Source organism: Seriola aureovittata, chromosome 8, assembly GCF_021018895.1.
Source record: "Seriola aureovittata isolate HTS-2021-v1 ecotype China chromosome 8, ASM2101889v1, whole genome shotgun sequence".
Taxonomy (NCBI): domain Eukaryota; kingdom Metazoa; phylum Chordata; class Actinopteri; order Carangiformes; family Carangidae; genus Seriola; species Seriola aureovittata.
In genome coordinates, this window is record NC_079371.1 from 1,155,968 (window position 1) to 1,177,432 (window position 21,465).

General features: G+C 42.2%; 1 protein-coding gene and 1 long non-coding RNA gene across 2 annotated transcripts; both read left to right on the forward strand.

Annotated features, from left to right (window-relative positions):
• The first annotated feature begins 2,778 nt into the window (after positions 1-2,778).
• On the forward strand, positions 2,779-5,550 carry LOC130173931 (uncharacterized). Its single transcript, XR_008828522.1, has 3 exons — positions 2,779-2,962; positions 3,056-3,114; positions 5,401-5,550. It is a non-coding gene; the product is annotated as an uncharacterized LOC130173931 (long non-coding RNA).
• Positions 5,551-7,013: 1,463 nt separating this feature from the next.
• Positions 7,014-21,155, forward strand: emx3 (empty spiracles homeobox 3). Its single transcript, XM_056382110.1, has 3 exons — positions 7,014-8,098; positions 18,654-18,838; positions 20,464-21,155. The coding sequence occupies exons 1-3, from the start codon at positions 7,714-7,716 to the stop codon at positions 20,629-20,631; spliced, it is 738 nt and encodes a 245-aa protein (XP_056238085.1). The 5' UTR covers positions 7,014-7,713; the 3' UTR covers positions 20,632-21,155.
• Positions 21,156-21,465: the final 310 nt, after the last annotated feature.

The following is a 21,465-nucleotide window of genomic DNA, read 5'->3' on the forward strand; positions in this document are numbered from 1 at the left end:
GTGTTTTCCTGAAAGATTACGTTTTTTTTAACTTCAGCACATTCATAAATTAAATTATCATCAAGATCCCCCCCCCCCCCCCCCCCCCCCCCTTAAACCAGATCCAGGTCTGTCGGTTCACCTGCTCACGGTTCTTCAGGTTGTTCCAGCTTCTTGTAGAACCTGCTTCAGTTCTTCAGTCTTCATGAGATCCAGACCATCTGCTGCAGGACTCCTGGTTCTTCTGTTCTTTAAGACTCGGACCTGTTGCTGCAGGATGAAACTGCTGCTCCACCTGCTGATGAAGACCCTCAGGTGCAGCTGAGAGCTCAGAAAAAAAGACTAGTAAGTGAACCATGATGAAGCAGAAATATATATTTTCTACTTGTATTATTTCATTCATTTTGGTGTTTAAATATCAATTTATTCGGTTCCATTAATATGAAAATAAAAAGTTCCATAATCATTTTTTCACTTTTACTTTTTTTTTTAGATTTTATTTTGTGGATATTTCAGTCTTTACTGGAGAAAATATAATTTATAATAATCATAATTATATGAAAATTTTTCTACTGATGCCTCAAAATAAACTATATATTTCTATTTGAAGCTGGGTTCATGTTTGTGGTTCAGCCTGGAAAGTCTTGATCTGCAGGGTTTGTGTTTGAGCTTTAAAGTTTTAAAGAACAATAAAAATCTATAAATGTAATATAATAACAAATAAGTTCATTTATGTTAATTATGTGAATTTGCTAGAACCAGTTTCACAGATCAGTCCTGATGTTGGAAACAGCAGCTGACAAAAACGATCTTCACCTGAGGTCCCGGGTCTGGAGCTTTTGACCGCATCACCTGGTCTTCATCAGCAGATGGAGTTCGATCAGTTTTCATGAGACTGTAAATGTTCAGAGTTTCCATCCTCCTGATTATTATTCTGAAAGATTCTCGTCCGTGTTGTTGATTATTTGGTTTAATATCAGAAACCAAAGAGAGAGAAAACAGAGAAAACATGTAACGACAAACGTGAGTTTGTCGACAGGTGAGTCCACCTGTTGGTTTCTCCTACAGCTGCTGACGAAGTGGCTTCAGATCTGAGGGATTAAAAACACCCGGAGTTTTATTTAAGATCTGAACTAAATCTTCAGTTTTTTAATTTGAGTAAATTTCAACAATGAACCCAAAGTGCCTCATGGAGACGAGGCAGTACACATGTCCCACCACTAGAGAGCAGCAGAGACTCTTCAGACGGTCGGAGGGTTTATATTCTGTCAGCTGTTTTTCTCCTGATCCACTGGTCTGTGTGTCAGTGAGCGGCAGTGAACTTTGACCTCTCTCCATCATCCTCTTCAGGCTGTATAATGTTGTGAGTGACGTGTGCAGCTCTGACACCACACAACATGAACAGCTGTTCTCTGCCTGTGGGGGGCGCTGCCGTCCACCAGCACATTCACTCTGCCTTGTTTTGATTGTGTTCATGGTCGGATTCACACTGTTTTCACCCGTCACACACACGCTTCACTGTGTTGAAGTAAAGACCTGCAGGAGGTTTCTCCTCACTGGGCTCCTCAGATCCGCTGACCAATCACAGCTCTTCAGGTTCAGCTGGTCCTGAACTGTGACTCTCACCATAAGGTGAAATATTACAAACTGGTCTCTGTTTAATGGTCATGAACTGTGGACAGTCGGAGCTGCAGCTTCTCACCTGGAAAGAGGAAGATGAGACGAGATGAGATGGTCCTTCGTTAGTCCTGCTGTGGGGGAATCAGCAGTGTTACAGTTACAATACAAAAGAAATGCACAAGGATAAATAAATAAAATTAAAATAAATAAAAAAGATAAATAATGTGTGAGGGGAAAGTCACACGTCTATTTCTCATTTTATCCAGATATTATTTGCTTTAATCAAATGACTCTTTATTCTTAATTATGTTTCTCTGATTGTCGTTATCGGTCGAAAGTTGAATTGATCTCTGTTTTGAAGGACTTGACAGGACTTCCTGTGACATCACACTGCCTCACAGCTACAGAAACACCCACGTGTTTGACCACAGATCTAATTGTGTGTGTGTGTGTGTGTGTGTGAGAAACGCTGAGCGGATGTAAAGGGATCAGTGTGTCCGTGGCTGTTTGACAAGCTGAGACAATACCTGAAACCTGCAGGTCAGCCCCCCCCCCACTGTGTGTGTGTGTGTGTGTGGTGTGTGTGTGTGTGTGTGTGTGTGTGTGTGTGTGTGTGTGTGTGTGTGTGTGTGTGTGTGTTAGCTATGGGTCACAGCCTCGGCTGTCATGTCACAGTGTTCCCATGGCACTTCACAGCCACCTGGAGACACCTGAAGCAGAGGAGAGTGTGAGTGTGTGTGAACAGGAAGAAGGGATGAATAAAGAGAAGTGAAGTGTCAGTCAGTGGAGGAGGGAGAGAGGGAGGGAGAGAGGGAGGGAGAGAGGGAGGGAGAGAGAGAGAGAGAGAGAGAGAGAGAGGGAGGCCGGAAGAAAACAAAAGAATTAAAAAAGTAAAAACAGCTTCTCATAATTCATCACATAATTGTCAAATTTGTTTTAAAACTTGTGTTTTAATGAATTGATGAGAGAGAGAGAGAGAGAGAGAGAGAGAGAGAGAGAGAGAGAGAGAGAAGAGAGAGAGAGAGAGAGAGAGAGAGAGAGAGAGAGAGAGAGAGAGAGAGAGAGAGAGAGAGAGAGAGAGAGAGAGAGAGAGAGAGACAGAGAGACAGAGAGACAGAGACAGAGAGAAACAGAGAGACAGAGACAGAGAGAGAGAGAGAGAGAGAGAGAGAGAGAGAGGACCAACAACACCTGAGTCACTGAGTGGAGAAACAACCTGATCATATGAAACCAGCTGATTTCTGTGGGTTTATTTCCTGGATCTTGTGTCGTACCTGTCGGTCTGAGTCGGGCGGCGTCTGGAGTTAAAAGACAGAATCTGATTTTCTTGATGTGATGTTTCGTCTTCAGGACGTCGGAAAAGGTGAAAACACTTTCCTCATTTTCTGTTTTATTTAAAATTCTAAATAAATGATCAAATAAAACTCTGTCTGTTTTTGTTTTTGTTTTCTCGCAGGAACAGTTTTGGTCTCAGCACACACACCTGAGCTCGTCAGCACTCCAACACATCCTCAGGTACGAAGTAGATCACTGGACACATCACTCTCTATTTACTACACAACAAACTGTATTTATTTGTGATTGTGTAAATGTGTCCACTACACTTTTCCCTCCAAAGATTTACAGCGGATGAAAAAGTCGAGTTCAACTTTTCTGCAAACAGGTGTTCCTATTATTTTGTCCGCCCCATTTATTTCAATGAGAACTGATGATCCATCAATTAACAAGAAGCTGCAGTGACAAAGAGAAGCAACATATTAATTAAAAAATGTTCATATAAAGTCATAGGAACTAAAATAATTTGTTTTTATGCATCAAAGACAAATTTATATGAAGTTCTCTTCTACGATGTTCTCACCTGTTTAACATCTGTCAATCAAAATCCAGAAATCTCTCACAGGCGACCAGATTTCTGAAATGAAAAGCGGCGACATTTCCAGTTCAGTCAATAAAATATCCAATGTTTTAATCTCTGAATAAAGAAGGGGGACAGTCCCAGTGGTAACTGTTGAACTGTGAAAAACTATAGTGAGGGACGACAGATAAAACGACGACTCCCTGCCCTTTGAAGCAGTCATGAAGTCTGATTGTCTGTCTATTCCATTGTTATTTATATCAAAGTCGATTACAGACGACAACTTCTTCTTCACTTCTTCCAACATGAAAATGAATTTAAGTTTCAGCTGGGGGGTTTGGGGATTTTTGGGGGATTGTTTGTTTTCATTAGTTTACTGCCTGGTTATGAACTCCTACCCAATGAGTGAGCTGCCTAACCTCTACTCTGCCTAGAAACGACAAAAATAATAAAGAAAGAAAAAACTGATTGGATAACTGAAGCTGCTATAGCTAGCAGATAGCAGCTAGCCCACTCTGTTGGCCAAAACAAGCGCAGCGCTAGACATCTGTTTGTACTTCACAGTGAAAAACAGGGAAATCTGGTCACCCTAACTTGAATCAAGTGTTGGACATATTGATAAACAGACCTGAGACCAGCAGCATTAAAAACCAGATCTGACCCGATTAGACTGAAACCTCCAGTTTCTAAAGACTCGTGTTCACAAGGTCTGAAGTCTGAAAATAAAAAACATTTCAAGCTGCATTTGGGTCAAATGATCACAAAGTGTCGTGATTACACAGAGAGCTGAGATAGTTCTGAAACTGTGAACACGTATCATCTTATAGACAAGGACTTTAAGAAATGATGTAGAAATGGAGGAAATACTCTCAGACCTCAGAGGGTTTTAATTTGACGAGTTGATCCTATGAAATTCCTGCAGGACGCATCACTTCCTGTTTACCTGTTTCTGTCGTTTTAAAACAACGTGAACTTGAAGGAGTCCTGAGGCCAGACTGCAGCTGCTCCTCCTCCACCAACCAAATCTCTCTGAAAAACAAAATAAAAGCTGTGAGGTGACATCACCGGCCCGACTACTGTATCATCACTGTCGCTGTTTGGCCCTGTCGCTGTTTGCCCCCCCCCCCCCCACTCCTTTACATTTTTAAGTGCCCTTTTGACGTGGGACATAAAGACGAGAGATTAGAAGTGGAAAGGAGAAATTTGCAGTTATTTCCTGTTAATATCTTTCCCTTGTTGGGCTCTAATGAGAGGAGTCGCCCCTTCACTTTCAAGAGGGCTTAGCAGCAGTTAGCTGGCTCCGGGCTGCGGGGACAATAATCACATCTTAACTCAGCCTCACACCCCCGAGCCCCCACAATAACTCACACCACTTAATTCCTCCTTTCAGAGCCGGCGATGAAACGCCAGAGGCAGAATTAATAGATGCTAATGGCCGCCTGCAATCAAAGCTGAGCAGGATCCAAATCTGCCAGTAAGGCCTATTAATTAACATGTGGAGGGGGCATGGGGGGGGGTATGTGGGGGGGCGACCGACTGAGGCAGGATGGGGAGGAAAAAGGGGGCTCTGCGGTTCACACGGGCCTCCGCAGGGCAGCCTATTGAAGGTGGAGGCAGGGGGGCTTTGTGGAGCTTCCCGGGCCACAATTAGAGGCTCCTGAATGGGCTGCCATTTGTCCTCCAGGTCCCAAAGCTGCACAGGAAGGACCGAGTCCGGGCAGAGTCCGGGCAGAGTCCGGGCAGAGTCCGGGCAGAGTACGGGCAGAGTCTGGGCAGAGTACGGGCCAAGTACGGGCCGAGTATGGGCCAAGTACGGGCCGACTCCAGGCCGTATCGGTGTCTGATGAGAGGTGATGGGGACACAAGTCGTGTGTCTGACTCACCTGTCTGTTACAGAGACACAGGTGTCAGAGAAATGTTCAATAACAACTTTATTTAAATCACAGACGGATGACGAGACAAAGGGTCCCGGGGCCCCCACCTCTCCTACGTAGGAGCAAGAGCCCCAGACCGAGAGACCACGTCGTCTCACGTGAGTTCTTGTCGTTTTGTGATTTTCTTTTGTTGTTTTGTTTCTATTTAGATTTTTATTATTGTGTTTTTCTGTCTATTTGTCGTCACTTTGCATCAGTTTTTATTCATTTTACGTTTTTTGTTAGAAGTAAAATCTGATCATGTTCTTTTGTGTTGAATAAACTATTGATGAACTCAGTTTTTTATTGGAGATGATCAGACGAACCAGTGTGGACTCTGTGTGTGTGTGTGTGTGTGTGTGTGTGTGTGTGTGTGTGTGTGTGTGTGTGTGTGTGTGTGTGTGTGTGTGTGTGTCTGTCACCCTGAGTGACAGGCCAGTTGACACAGAACAAGACAATTGACCCTGAGGTCAAAGGTCAGAGGACACCTCCCTATCTCATTACCTGACACTCCTGCTGCTGCATGGAACGAGTCAGAAAATAAATCTTCAATTAAACTTCCTGTCTGGAGCCACGCCTCCAAATTCCAGGATATTCCAGGTTTGGTGCTGGAGCTCGTCTTCCTCTTGGATTTCAAAATAAAAAACAAATATAAAACTGACTGTGCTGTTGAAATGTAGCGCAGAGCTGATTTATAAAGTTTGACAAACAGGAAGTAAATTAGAAAAAATTAAAACCTGCTCTGTCCGATTATAAAATAATATATAATATGATTATTAGAGGTTTTATATTATTTGCTCTCGTACATCAAACACTCAGAACAGGTTCATTATTTCCCCAGACGCCAAATTAGAAACCAATTAAACAGCTGACAGGAAGTTTATTGGCAACAGTTTTTTTTAAAAGAATTTTGACATGTTTTGTATTTGTTGTCATTTTACATCAGTTTTTACTTATTTTTCGTCTCTTTCTAATCCATGTTTCTATCTTCACTTGTTTTCTGTCTCTTTTTGGTCGTTTTGTGTCTGTTTTGGTTGTTTTTGCATCATTTTATGATCATTTTTTACTTGTTTTGTGTGTATTTTTGTCATTTTGCATTTGTTTTTATTCATTTCACATCTCTTTGAAATCCCTGTGCATCTCTTTTGACTTGTTTTGTGTCTGTTTTAGTTGTTTTTGCTTCATTTTATGGTCTGTTTTTACTTTACTGTCATTTTATATTTTTCTCACTTTGTGTCTGTTTTTACTGATTTTACGTCTCTTTTTGTTGAAGTCACTTTGGTTGGAAAATACCAGCTTCTCTTCTGGGCTTTGATCAGCTGGTATCCTCCAGTCTTCATGTGTCATCATCTTCCTCATAACAACATCAATCTCTACATCATCATCATCATTGATTAATTAATCTACTGAATGTGTTTCATGATTAAAAATAACTACAGCAGTAATGACAGTCTCCATGGATACAACACAATAAATGAATTGATTCATTGCAGATGTGTTTGTGTTGAAGATGAATCCTGATTCAAAATCTAAATTTAAGATCTAATCACTGAGCTGCATCATGATTAATAAAGTTGAGTTTAATTACATTCATTTAATAGCAGGTGTAGCTGTAATTCTTACCTCTCTGCACAGAGGGCCCGCATCAGGGGCCAAACTTCCTTCTTGCCCCCAGGAGCCCCAAAGAGTGTCTGAAGTGATGAATCAGCGGTTCTTCATCTTCTCTATGTTCAAACTCACCTTCATCTTCATCCTCTTCATCACTGTCACTCAACATCATCATCACTTTCAGCGTTTCTCATCATCCCTCCCTCACCGTCACCGTCACCGTCACCCACTCCCATCAACAAAATGGCTGTTGGAGGGGAAGCTTGTGCGCATGCTCGGCGCACCTCTGGCAGGGAGGGCAGGGCAGGTATCAGTGTGCAGCCCGCTGACTGACACACACTCCCGGCTCGGCTCAGGCTCCAGCATGCGGCGGCAGGAGGCGAGAGGAGACACCGACTGATCAGAGTCCCGCTGCCCCGCCGCTCTCTGCTCTCACCCGGCTGCTGCTCCGAGGATCCTACCGGACACTTTGAGAGGAGTTCGTTTGATTTTGAACCTGCACGAAGCGGAGCGCAGCGCGCGCAGAGACACCGCCCCGGACACAGGTGAGAGGGAACTTCACCCGCCTCCAGGTGCATCGATCGGGATTTGCTCGCGGCTTTTACGCACAACTCTCCGGGAGAGGAATGTCTCTCCGGGGGAAGCTGGGAATCTGAGTCCGAGGAACTGGACTCACTGGACGCCGAGTTGTTCGTATCTTCACCGTGTTCCCGCTCCGCTCAGCTCCAGGTGCTGACGATGTTCCAGCACAGCAACAACAAGAAGTGCTTCACCATAGAGTCTCTGGTCGGGAAGGAGGCGAACGGCCACAGCGGCGGCGGCTCCGGGGATGAGCCCATCCGGCCCACGGCGCTCCGGTTCCCGGAGTCCCTGCACCCGGCCGCCGCCGCCGCTGCCGGGGTCTTCGGCTCCTGCTTCCAGGGCAGCAGCGGGAGGACTTTGTACTCGGCCGGGCCGGACATGGTGCTCCAGGAGCCCGGGACGCACACGCAGAGCTCCGGCGGGCTGCCGCTGCACCCGCTGCAGATCCCCCCGCAGAGCTTCTTCAGCCCGCAGCACCGGGACGCGCTCAGCTTCTACCCCTGGGTGCTGCGGAGCCGGTACCTGGGACACCGCTTCCAAGGTGAGCCGGGGGGGAGGGAGGGAGTGTTCCCGCGTTTAATCTGACATTTCTGTCTTCATCAGTTGGTGATTTTCCAGCTCGTTGTCGCGGAGGATTGTGACTCTGGAGATTTGATTTTCTCTCTTTATTTTTCTTCTTTTTATCACGATCAGAATCTGATTATAACTGAAACACCATTTTCATCAAACTGCACTTTGATTTTTAAATGATATTTTCTTCAACATTAGACGATAATAATTCTGTTTTCCTCGTGAACAGTGTCAATAATAATAATTATCTCTGATTGTTAATGAATGACAGTCGTTGTGCTGCAGAGTTTGATTGACAGTTTGCACGTTGACTGAGTTTTGATGATGAATTGATTTATTGGTTTATTATTGGAGAATCTGAGCCTGTGATTTCATGTCAGTTATTTAATGATTTCACTGGTTCATGAAGGTTTTTAGCTGCTGATGAAAGTTCACAGCTGATCACAATAAGAATCATATAATAATATAATAATATGAACATCAGAAGATGATTTCTCATATTTATTCTACATGCTTTTCCTTTTTTTTAATTCAAAATATTTTCTCTCATTTCTTCATAATTTAAGATTCTCACATATTCTCAGGAACCCCCCCTCACCCCCCCTTTCTGCACATGCTGCTTTATAGTTTCAAATCTTTTTTTGTATTTATATTATATTTGTTTCATCTGCAGCTGAATGTTCATGTTGAGTTTGAAGCTGCAGCCTGATCGACCTGCTGCAGCTTGTCGCCTCATCATTTCCTATAATATTCCCACTAGTGATAACACAGTGTGGTGTTGTGTTTGAGGCCTCTCTGGCTTCCCGTAATTTTGATTATTAACATTAATAACGACGGAGTTTTACCTCATCTGAGGGTCAATTTCTTTCTTTCCGTTTACTTTAAAACTTCAGACTCAATCACAACTTTCAACGTGAAGCTGCTTTTTACGAGTTTGGACTCAATGTATTTAAAAGGATCGTGAAGGTGTCGCTCAGTATTTACATTAAAATTAGAAATATTTCCTCTATAATAATTTAAAAAGGTTTTATAGAGTCACTCAGAATGAATCGCCTCAGTCCTGTTCGTGTTTCACATAGAAATCTATTGAAACGTTGTTTAAATCATCACATTGTGGCACCGATGACGTGTGACGCTCGTGTTGAACCTGCAGCAGCTTCAATAGAGAAATTAAATATGAACTTTATTGTCGCGGCTGTTTTAACTGGAGATGATTTTTGTTTCTATGATAATTAAACGCGACAAAGTTCATTTCATTAATTAGAGACTCGGCTGAGATTTTTACTTCACGGGCTTTTATGAAATTATACGAGAAAAAAAAACGTTATTATAATTTTAATTATAAAAGTGAAAATTTTCTTTCTCAACATTATTTCTTCTTCGTCTTTTAAAGGAATTTTAAACAAGATTGTGATAATTAAAAACAAAAGCAAAAAACATCTGTTCACATCTGGAAAATCCCTTTAATAAAAATCTATGTTGTAACGTGTTTTTCAGTGTAAAAGTCCCTTGATCAGCTGCTGAGACACGGACTGATCATTTCCTGCTGGATATTATTGTGTTTTAATAAATGGGTGTTCATGCAGCAGGAAGCAGCGGCCCCGGAGGGCCAGCTCTTCATGTGAGGCCCCTGCAGTGACAACAATTCATTTAACGTTATTAAAATGAAGTAAAAATCATTTTAGCTCAAATGTTAAAGAGAAATTTATTTTTACTGTTTTTTTAATAGAAAATTATGATTTAAAAAAAAAAGAGAAATTGTCAGAAATTAAAAAAATGTATTTGTGAACATGTGACCCAGAGAGGAATTGATCAAATACTATCATTAAAATAAGTCATATGAAAATAACATAAAACATAAATAATAAAAGGTAATATTAAAAACAAAATTATCATAATAAATTAATAAAAAATCCAAATGTTTGTTCAATAAAATAAAAACAAAATACACAAAAAGAAAATAAAAACCAATAAATGGATCTTGTGAATGAGTTTAATTATAAATTAGTTTGTGCTCCTGAAATCAGAAAATAATTTCACATTAAAGAATTAAAGTTTGATAGAAATAAAACGTGAACCTGAAGTGCTACGGTTCTCTTCCTGTTTCTCACTGCAGCTTCACCATGAAACGTTCAGGATCCTCAGTGAAAGTTGTGATTATCTCGTCACGTAGAGCTGCAACGATCAGCTGATTGATCCGCAGAGAATTCAGCTACTGACGATCGATTAATCGTTTAGTCGTTTGTCAGTTTTAGAGAGCGACTCTTTGTAGCTTTTATATCTTTTATTTCTCGGAGTTTTGACGAGTTGTTGGACACTTGAACGCGTCACTTTGAACTGTGGACACTGTCTGTGTTTTCTGATGAATTATACACAGCTGATCAATCAGGAAAGTGACTGATTCATTGATTACAAATCTCATGGTCAGTTTAACGTCTGAGCTGGAATCCAAACTTTCCTCCATCTAATGACTGAAACGACAAGTTCACACCCAGAGTTAGTCTTTTGTTTTTAGCTGTGATCCGTCACGACCTCTGACCTCTGACCTCTGACCTCTGCTGTCATGTTCCCGGTTCCTTGTGTCGTTGACCTCATCAGCTTCAGTCACAGTTTCACGTGTGTCAGTAACTGAGGATCAATGACTCAACGCTCTGATCTGATTGGTGTTTTCTCGCTGTCAATCAACAACAGTCTGATTCACTCTTCACCTTTTGTTGTTTGTTGTTGTCATCACAATGTAAACAACATTATTCTCATTATTGGTGAATTATTTAGTTAATTAATCGATTTTTTTTTCAATACAAAGTCAAATTAAAGAGTAAAACTTAATAAACATTAACTTTAAGTTCCGAGTTGTTCATGTAAGTCGAGGAGATTAAAGATCAAAATAAGTTCAGTGAGATGCAAATAAAAGAAAAAGTAAAAATATGTAAATGATGAAAAAATGTATATATAATAAAAAACACATGTAAAAAATAAAATAATAATAAATGACATACAAGGTAATAAACCAATATACACACATGTACACGTTTGATCAATTATTAGTTTTGTCAGTAAATATTCCTAAACCCACAAATAAACCCGTAATAATGTTGTAAAATATTAAAAGTTATTTTCTTAATTGAAATTTTATAATTAGACAGTTTTTATTTCATGTGTTTATGTCTAATATTTGACTTTAATTAACCACATATTTGAATGTTAAGCAGCAGGTTTGTTTATTCAGCACCATTCAGACATTTACATTACACAACTACAACATTATTTAAAAACAAAAACAGATTTGAAAAGATAAAAGTGAAAATATTTGAATAAGTCGTAACATCAGGTGATGAAACATGAAAAAGATGTTGTGATTTTTTGGTGATGATTGAAATGATCTCAGGTGATCAGGAAGCTGGTTGAACAGGTGAGGAGCAGAGAAACTAAAAGCTGCTTCAGCACAATAATTAATAATAAAATAACTCTAAATATGACTTATTGTCGCTGTCCAATCAAATCCATGTATCTCCAATTTCTGGAAGTATTCAGAATAACATTTTTTAAATGTCTAAATGATTTAAACGTCACTGGATTTTCTCAGTGTCTCTGTTCTGTGAAAACACGACTTCATTTCATTTTATTCAACATTTACATTTTAAAATACGAGTTTTTATTGAACTGAGATCCTGTAAATTAATATATTAATAATATTCAGCTTGTAAAACCTGCTTCATTAGCACTAATAACATCGATTAATTACAACTCTATTAATCTCTATTACAACATTTATCAACAGGTACACACACACACACACACACACACACACACACACACACACACACACACACACGCTGACTGTTTGGACTGAAAAGATAAAAACTGACTGTTATGAATTTTAATTCATTTTAGTTTCTTTTAAACACTTTTACACAAAGTGGAAATGAGTTTTGAAGTTTGTAATGTGTGTGTGTGTGTGTGTGTGTGTGTGTGTGTGTGTGTGTGTGTGTGAGGCCTGAACATGAAGTTTAAGGACAAACTTTTAGATTTTAAAGGATTATTCTTCATAAATCTCTAGTTTCATTTCGGACTCAAACTTCATATTATGATTTAATTGATGATGAAACTTTATTTATGCTCTCGTTAGTTCACTGCACCAACACTAAAGACTAATTGATCTTATTTCTCCATGAGCGTGATCAGATGTTTTGACTGAACTTTATTGTTACGATCTGCTTTCCTTTTATTTTTAACCTGTTTAAATAAAGTTCAAAGATAAAGATGAACTGAAGCTGTAGATTGAATCAGTTCCACCTGACGTGAATCAATAATATTCAGATATAATAATCACATTAATTACAGCTTCTGTATAGATTCATATATAGATTGTCACTGTTAATTAGAAGCCAATTATTACTTTCAACATTTATCTACATATTATTTTCTTATAATAATAATAAATAAAAGTGTAATCACAGTTTCTCAGAACTGGTTCAGTCTAAAGCTGCAAAATTAAATGAACTGTCCTATTCGTTATATGTCACCAGGGAACAGGGGGTTTGTTTGGGACTATTTTCAGCGGCGGATTAATCCACATCTGGTGCTGTAGTGAGAGAGTGTGTGTGTGTGTGTGTGTGTGTGTGTGTGTGTGTGTGTGTGTGTGTGTGTGTGTGTGTGTGTGTGTGTGTGTGTGTGTGTGTGTGTGTGTGTGTGTGTGTGTGTGTTTTAATAGTTTCTGGAACAGGAAAAGAAGCCGACGCTTGTTTCCTCTGGAAGATTTACGCTTCAGTGTAAACAGAGTCAGAATTACCTGTTCTTATACTCAGGTGATGCATTACCTCCCTCCTCCTCCTCCTCCTCCTCCTCCTCCTCCTCACAGACTCATTTTTATTCATTACCTGGAAGCGGCTGTCGGCCTCTCTTCACCTCGGCCTCCTGTTGCTGGATGTTTGAGGATCAGGTGTAACCAGAGAGTCCTCCAGGTTCAGGTGTAGATCTGAGGGTCTCTACCTGAGGTCCAGGGACAGGTACAAGTCCCCGAGGACGCCCTGTTTCCAAATAAGGAAGTCACATGGTCGTTATCAGCCAATCTTAATTATTTAAGAAAACATTAACGATTTATAGATTCGAACATTTACAGGACAAACTTCCGCAGGTTCGTCCTTCTTTAAATGATCTTTATTAACAACGAAACTGCGACAGGAAATACGTTCTGTATGAAATAAAACTGTGACCGAATGTTTCCAATCAACATAACGAGGAAACGTTTATTTATTCAGCCGACGAGCAACAAACACGTTGATACTGAACGTCTCAGAAAAATGTTCAAGTCAACTTCATTTCTAAAGTCGTTTAAAAACAGTTTGAGCTGAAAGTTCGTCACAGACGATTTAAAGAAATAACATCAAGTGACTTTGTTTACAGAAACATTTAAACAAACAAACAAAAACAACTAAACAACAACGAGCAAATATATAATTATTAACATGACAACTCTGATGTGAACCTGGTGATGAAGACGTGGAGCTGGACCCAACACAGACGCTCTGGTCTGGTCTGGTCTGGTTTGGTCTGGTTTGGTTTGGTCTGGTCTGGTCGGTTTGGTTTGGTTTGGTTTGGTCTGGTCTGGTCGGTTTGGTTTGGTTTGGTCTGGTCTGGTCTGGTTTGGTTTGGTTTGGTCTGGTCTGGTCTGGTTTGGTTTGGTTTGGTCTCGTCTGGTCTGGTTGGTTTGGTCTGGTCTGGTTTGGTTTGGTTTGGTCTGGTTTGGTTGGTCTGGTTTGGTCTGGTTGGTTTGGTCTGGTTTGGTTGGTCTGGTTTGGTCTGGTCTGGTTTGGTCTGGTCTGGTCTGGTTTGGTCTGTCTGGTTTGGTTTGGTTTGGTCTGGTTTGGTCTGGTCTGGTTTGGTCTGGTCTGGTTTGGTTTGGTTTGGTCTGGTTTGGTTTGGTTTGGTTTGGTTTGGTCTGGTCTGGTCTGGTCTGGTTTGGTTTGGTCTGGTTTGGTTTGGTCTGGTTTGGTTTGGTCTGGTTTGGTCTGGTCTGGTTTGGTTTGGTCTGGTTTGGTCTGGTCTGGTTTGGTTTGGTCTGGTCTGGTCTGGTTTGGTCTGGTTTGGTCTGGTCTGGTTTGGTCTGGTTTGGTCTGGTCTGGTTTGGTTTGGTTTGGTTTGGTTTGGTTTGGTCTGGTCTGGTCTGGTTTGGTTTGGTCTGGTCTGGTCTGGTTTGGTTTGGTCTGGTTTGGTCTGGTTCCTCCAGGCTTAACTGAAACTATGTTCAGACCACAGTAAATAAAGATGGACGTCGCTTCAGTGACGTCACCCACAGGTTTCTAAAGCTCAGAGTGAGCTGCTCCACCGTCACCATCTTGGCAGTGTGTGACTCCGCCCGCTAACTCCCAGCTAATCCAAATATGGTCAAAGAGGAGGGGCGTGGGTGGAGCTGAGACTTCGGTGCATGATGGTTTAATAACTGCGGCGAGCAGAGGCTCCCTTTAGCATCGTTAGCACAGCTAGCTGTTTGGGCTTCTTGCTCCAAGGCTAACCCAAAGCTAATTAATTTTGCTGGCTAATTAGCTAGTTAATGAGCTAAGCTAACATGCCAGGTATGGTTAGTGCTGACCACTGGTTTGTTTTCAGAGCTCAGTGTTTCTGCTCCACGACACAGCTCTGGTTGTTGTTGTTGTTGTTGTTGTTGTTGTGGTTGTTGTTGTTGTTGTTGTTGTTGGTCATGTGACTGTTGGACGTGAAGCAGCTGAAGTTTATGACCTGATGGAAAATGATTATTTATCATTCAAACACGTCAAAATGGCCGAACGAGTAAAAGCTTTTGAAGAGACCTTCAAAATAAAAGCATGTAACGTCTCTTTGCAGTAAAGGTGTTCTAGACGACTTTTTACCTCCTGAGTGTGTGTGTGTCATTTACATCTACAGTAACACACACACACACACACACACACACACATACACATAGACACACACACACACACACACACACACACACACACACACACACTCACACACACACACACACACACACACACATACACATAGACACACACACACACACACACACACACACACACACACACAACACACACACACTCACACACACACACACACACACACACACACACACACACACACACTCACTGACAGGTCTGGACTTGTTTTCAGTGCCAGGGGAGCCTCATGCACCATCTGCCCCAACAAAACTCCTCCTCTTCCTCTCCTCCTCCTCCTCCTCCTCCTCCTCCTCCTCTTCCTCCTCCTCCTCCTCCTCCTCCTCCTCCTCAGGAGTCACTCTGACGTGAATCTTGATTTTCCTGTTTCTTTTTCTCTTCCTCCTACTCTTCTTCCCTTTCCTCCCCCTTTTTTCCTAATCTTCCTTTTTCTTCCTCCTCCTCCTCCTCCTCCTCCTCTTCCTCCTCTTCCTCCTCCTCCTCTTCCTCCTCCTCCTCTTCCTCCTCCTCTTCCTCCTCCTCCTCTTCCTCCTCCTCCTCCTCCTCATCATCAGCAGCAGCAGCAGCTGAGTCTGTAAAGGGTTAAAAGCTTCAGAGTAAAGGTCGGTTCCTCTGCTGCAGAACATCAGACGTTCTCATCAGAACAGAGTTTGTCTGAATCTCAGGAACCTTTTGACAAAAGAACAAATACATGATGTAGGTTTGTCTGGATCTTTAAAAACCCGTGACCCTGATCAACTCGTCAAAATGTTTGTGTCCAAAGGTTTAAATAACAGGAAGTGATTCATGTTTCACTGACATTTACTGTCACAATAAAGTATAAATGAATAAGTGATGAAGTGAACTTCTCAAACGCCGGAGACGTCCGTGTGAAATGAGACAAGATGAACCTTTTTTAATTAAGCTGAAGTGATCAAATGACTTAATAAATCAATATGTGATCAGTGAAATCACTCCAACACGACATGAAAATCAAATCATATTAAAAACACGAGAGAGATTCAGTTTCACCTGATTCACAAACACCAGGACAGATGTTGTGATGAGTCATCAATGGTCATTTGATGATGAGCGACGCTTCATTTACGATCTGGACGTTGAACTTCTCATATTTATATTGTGATGAATCGTTCAGCGCCGTCAGTTTCTATATCACTGTGTTTCACAGAGTAAAACTGTGACTCACAGACGTGAGTCTTTATATTTTATTAAAGTGGAATGACTTCAGTAACGTCAGCAGCCGGTCGTTACAGCAGAAGCTGCTGCGACGTAATGAAAGGAAAAGTTACTTTAAGCTTTAAAGACCTGATGAGCGTCTGACGAGCAGGAAACCAGTGAGTCAGAGAAACGTCGGAGAGTCGAGGCGAAGACGAGAGTTCACGTTTCAGCTCCTGCAGACGCCGAGGAGTCGCCAGCGTTTCGTCCTGTCACCAGGTCGTTCCGTGTTCCTTCGCCTCCTGCGCCGATCTCTCAGATATCAAGACATTTTAATGCTGAGTTCACTTCACACCTCAGCAGACTCTGACCTCTGACCTCTGACCTCTGTGTAAACTCCCGTGTTGTTACATTAAAGTGTCGTCTCGGGTTATTTGACACTCAACAGAAACCAACCGTCACATTTGCAAACCGAGGCGTGCGTCAGTCCGGCCTCACCACGCTCACTTTGCATATGAATACGACTTTATAGACGCTAACTCTGGATAAAAGGCGTGAGCACGTGTCGACCGTCTGCACGCCATCATTGTCCTCCCGCGCCTCCGTGACGCCGCCGACCAACCGACTTCTTTGCGTACCGGTGTGTCGGCGGCGGCGTCTCCTTTCAGCCGAGCGGCGGCGGTTGCAGGGAACTCATGCGTGGATTTGTTTTTATGTAAAATGTACATTGAAAAATTTACGTGCGATTTCAATAAACGGTCAGAAATATGGAGCAGATGTGGAATGTGGGTTCGGAGCGAAAGCGGCGACACAAAGAAACACAACGTACGGGATTTGGTGAACGCCACGTCGACACGTCTGGTAAACAAATGAGCTTCAGTTTGTTTCAGCTGCGAGAACAAATCAAATCAGCAGAACCACAGAGGAGAAACACGTGTTCAGCCTCTGTGTGAAGATTTCAGCAGGAAAATTTCAACTTTAAAATCAAAATATCTTCATATTTAAATTATTGACGCTTTAACCTTCAAGACGTTTTTAACTCGTGTTTTTTATGATGTTTTACATTTTATTTGTGCAGATTCTCGTCAGATTAATGTCGTGGAGCAACAGATGTAAAAACTCCTGTGACTAATTAATATAATGAAACTTTATCGACAGTGAACCATGTTTGTGTAGAGGTTATGTTTGGCTCCAGCTCAAGTTCATCCTTCACCCAAATATAATATGTGTACATATATTGAATTATACATTTATATATGTATATATTATATACATATATGAAATAAACATTTTTATCTTATATCTTACATGTAAAAATGAAAACTATCCATCCCAAAGCCTGTGAAAGAAGAAATGAATAGAAAAATATATAAACATATAGAGTTTTTATGTTGTTTTAATTAAGTATATAACCTTAACACATGATTTTTACATAGAAAATGTGTGTGTTCTATTTAAAAATCATCACAAATCATCAGATGTTTTTAACAATTTTCACTGGAGGAGAGGATGTATATATGTGATAATAATATATTCCCTTATAGGGACATATATGTCATATATTATATTCCTGTACGAGTTGACGCAGCAGCGACACGATGCTGAGTCAGTCTCACACACACACACACACACACACACACACACACACACACACAACACACACACACACACACACACACACACACACATGTCATCCGTCAGTCTTTGTCTGTTACTCAGACTGTTGACGTGTTTTAACAGTGAGCTGCTGTTCGTCTGAGGACGGCTTCACTTTTACTCACTACGTCAGTATGAAGATTAAAATAAAATGTGTGTAAATGTAAATAAATAAACTTTTTTTTAGAATGTGAGACTGTTGACTGTTTGAAAACAGACCTTTAATTTGAAAGTGAGGAGACACACACACACACACACACACACACACACACACACACACACACACACACACACACAGGAGAAAGACACCCACAGAGATACACAACAACCCTGAACCACACAGCCATGTTGTTTGTTGTGGTTTTGTGTCTCTTTCTGGGATTTTTTCCAGGTGAGGATCAGCGGCCCCTTGTCTCTAGTCTCTAACTTTTATTTATTTATTTAGTATATTTTTTGGGGCTTTTTATGCCTTTATTGGACAGTATAGTGGAGAGAGACAGGAAACGGGGAGGCAGAGAGGGGGAATGACATGCAGCGAAAGGCCGTCCGATGCGGGATTCGAACCGGGGCCGACTGCAGCGAGGACTGTGGCCTCTACACATGTGGCGCCTGCTTAGACCACTACGCTACACGACGCCCCAACCTTTTATCTATCTTTATTAAATCTTTTTCCGTGAACCTGTTGACCATGTTTCATGTCAGAGTCAGATCTGTTCTTCATTCAGATTTATTAACCTGTGTGTGTGTGTGTGTGTGTGTGTGTGTGTGTGTGTGTGTGTTCAGGGGAGGACAGCAGTCCGGAGAACCTGCTGCTTCACGGCCCGTTCTCCAGGAAACCCAAACGGATCCGGACGGCGTTCTCTCCGTCTCAGCTGCTGCGTCTGGAACGAGCCTTCGAGAAGAATCACTACGTGGTCGGAGCCGAGAGGAAGCAGCTGGCCAGCGGGTTGTGTCTGACCGAGACGCAGGTAGGCATGATGGGAAACAGGGAGAGGAGGGGGGCATGATGGGAAATGGAGCCTTTACAGGAGTTTATTTTTCTTTTATGAAAACGAAACGTAAAAAAATTTCCACTTCAAAATAACAAGAACAACAAACAGGATTCGTCAGTGATGAATAAATGAGTGAATGAAAACATGAGGTGATGAATATAAACTTAATTTCTGAATGACACATGAATGGATGAAAAAGGAAAGCTGGGATTTGAACCTCACACCCTGAAGGTGTCGCTGCCTTGCTCAGTGACCGACGGCAGCTCGTCGTCATGGTTTCCAGTGAGACTCCTGGTCTCTGATCAGTTTTCTGAGCGCTTCGTGTCTGAGGATGAAACCAGGTCAGATCTGACGTCACGCTGCGTTTAAGGTGCTGCTGATGATCCAGATCAGAGGAATGTTTGGGTGGGGGTGGGGGGAGGAGGGGGGGAGGGGGGGTGAGTCGAGAGTGGATGGTTAGTCAGCGCCCCCCGCCTTTTCTCAGCAGTGATTGACAGCGAGATGAGCCCTGACGCCAGAGGAACGACATGAATCATCCACAATTATTTATGAGCTAATTTGATTTCACAACAGAGGACAGGAAGAAGGAGACAGAGAGAGTAATCAATCAATCAGAGATCGATCAATCACTGTCATCGGCAGACACAGTCACATGTGGAGCGGCTGTGATGATGGAGCGATCTGTTACAGACCTGAGACCCGCCTCCACGTTCACCGAGGATCGTCTGGATTTAATCTTGTGTGTTCATGTTCCTTCTGTTGTCTGTCGTCTTATTAGCACCTGAAGTGTGACCTAAAGTAACCTCAGCAGAGCTTTACACAGCTGCAACCTGAGCAGGTGGAGTCAGACCTGCAAACACCTGAGACTGTGTGTGTGTGTGTGTGTGTGTGTGTGTGTGTGTGTGTGTGTGTGTGTGTGTGTGTGTTACTGTAGCTGTAAATGACACACACACTCAGGAGGTAAAAAGTCATCTAGAACACCTTTTCTGCAAAGTGACGTTACATGCTTTTATTTTGAAGGTCTCTGTCTGATGACACTGTGCGTCACCTCGGTTCCTGGTTCACGCCGACAGATTGTGCAACACGAGCTCTGAGTCAGCGCGGCGACTTCTCCGGGACGAGTCCTGACAGTCCTGCAGCTCACGTTCATGTTAAAGACCTGAAATCACAGAGACGCTCTCACACATTTATTATTGTGACTGACAGACGCAGGAGGCGGAGCTGCAGCCGTCGTGGTTCTAGCAAAGATTATGAAACATGAGGCTCCGGGTAACTGCTGAGGAAGATCATGTCATTCAATCTAAAGCTCCAGAGCAAGTACTAAACGTGGCGGGATTGTTTCGTCGCCTGCTGAAAGTGGAGGGTGACAGAAGGTTTTTCAGCCCTGAGTCTTGTCTGTAAGGTTAAAAGTGTAAAAGTGTATTGTGCAAATCATTAGTGGAAATTAATTAATTACATCTCCTGAAGTAAAGTACAAGTGTTTCCATTTTCTGCCTCTTCTTTTGTAGAAACAGATAAAGAGGCCGACAGTTCGTCAGCTCAGTCGAAGCAGTGTGTGTTTTTGTTTAATCAGATCTCACCTGTGCCGTCTCTCCGTCCAGGTGAAGGTGTGGTTTCAGAACCGCCGGACGAAGCACAAGCGCCAGAAGCTGGAGGAGGAGTCTCCTGAAGCTCAGCAGAAGAGGAAGGGCAGTCAACATGTCAGCCGCTGGAGGGCGGCCACGCAGCAGGGCGCCGGGGAGGACGTGGACGTCATCAGCGAGGACTAGACTGCAGCACGCACACACACACACACACTCACACACACACACACACACACACACACAGTCAAACACACACACACACACACCTCCATAAAGTCGTATCGGCTGAAGTATCACACAAACAACCTGAAGGACTTTAAAGGTGCGTTCAGGCGCTGCTCCTCCTCTGTAAGGCTCAGACTCTGTGAACAGGACAGGCTAACGTGACTATCGCGGCTATCGCGGCTAATGTGGCTAACGTGGCTAACGCGGCTATCGCGGCTAACGTGGCTACGTGGCTAATGATGAACTGCAGCTCAGTGTTTAAACTCAGGTTGATGAGTTTGTCGTCGTAAAGATTTTCCAAATTTTTTGCAGCAGATTTGTAGTAACTCACTTTTAATGTGTTTAATGTGTGTATTTAAAAAAAAAAAAAAGATGAAAAACTGGAACATAAAAAAAAAAAACAGAAGCAGCTTCATGAAAACAGGTCACTGAGGTCACTGAGGTCACAGAGGTCACAGAGGACGCTGTTCAACAGGAAACAATCATGAGGCTAACGCTAGCTCAGTGTGAAGCTACAGAGTTCGAGCTGTGACGAATCTGTGAATGAAGATAATGAACGCGTAGATTCATGAACTTAAAGCTCCATAATTTCTTCTTCTTCTGTGTTTTATTTGAAGTGTTGATCCATCAGAAGATATAAACTAAAACCAAATCCTGCAAGGTTTGGATGGTGGGTCCATATGGGCGGGGCTTGGTGACTGCTTTGTTGTGACATCACAAAGTTCCAGAAGTCCTGACGGCTGGTTTTAAGGCTCAGTTTCTGAATACAGGCTGTGTGCATTTCTCTGTGGACTG

Coding starts and splice junctions, on each gene's coding strand:
- emx3 (XM_056382110.1), top strand. CDS start 7,714: ATGTTCCAGCACAGCAACAACAAGAAGTGCTTCACCATAGAGTCTCTG. Junction 8,099..18,653: donor CCTGGGACACCGCTTCCAAG/GTGAGCCGGGGG, acceptor GTGTGTGTTCAG/GGGAGGACAGCAGTCCGGAG. Junction 18,839..20,463: donor TGTGTCTGACCGAGACGCAG/GTAGGCATGATG, acceptor CTCTCCGTCCAG/GTGAAGGTGTGGTTTCAGAA.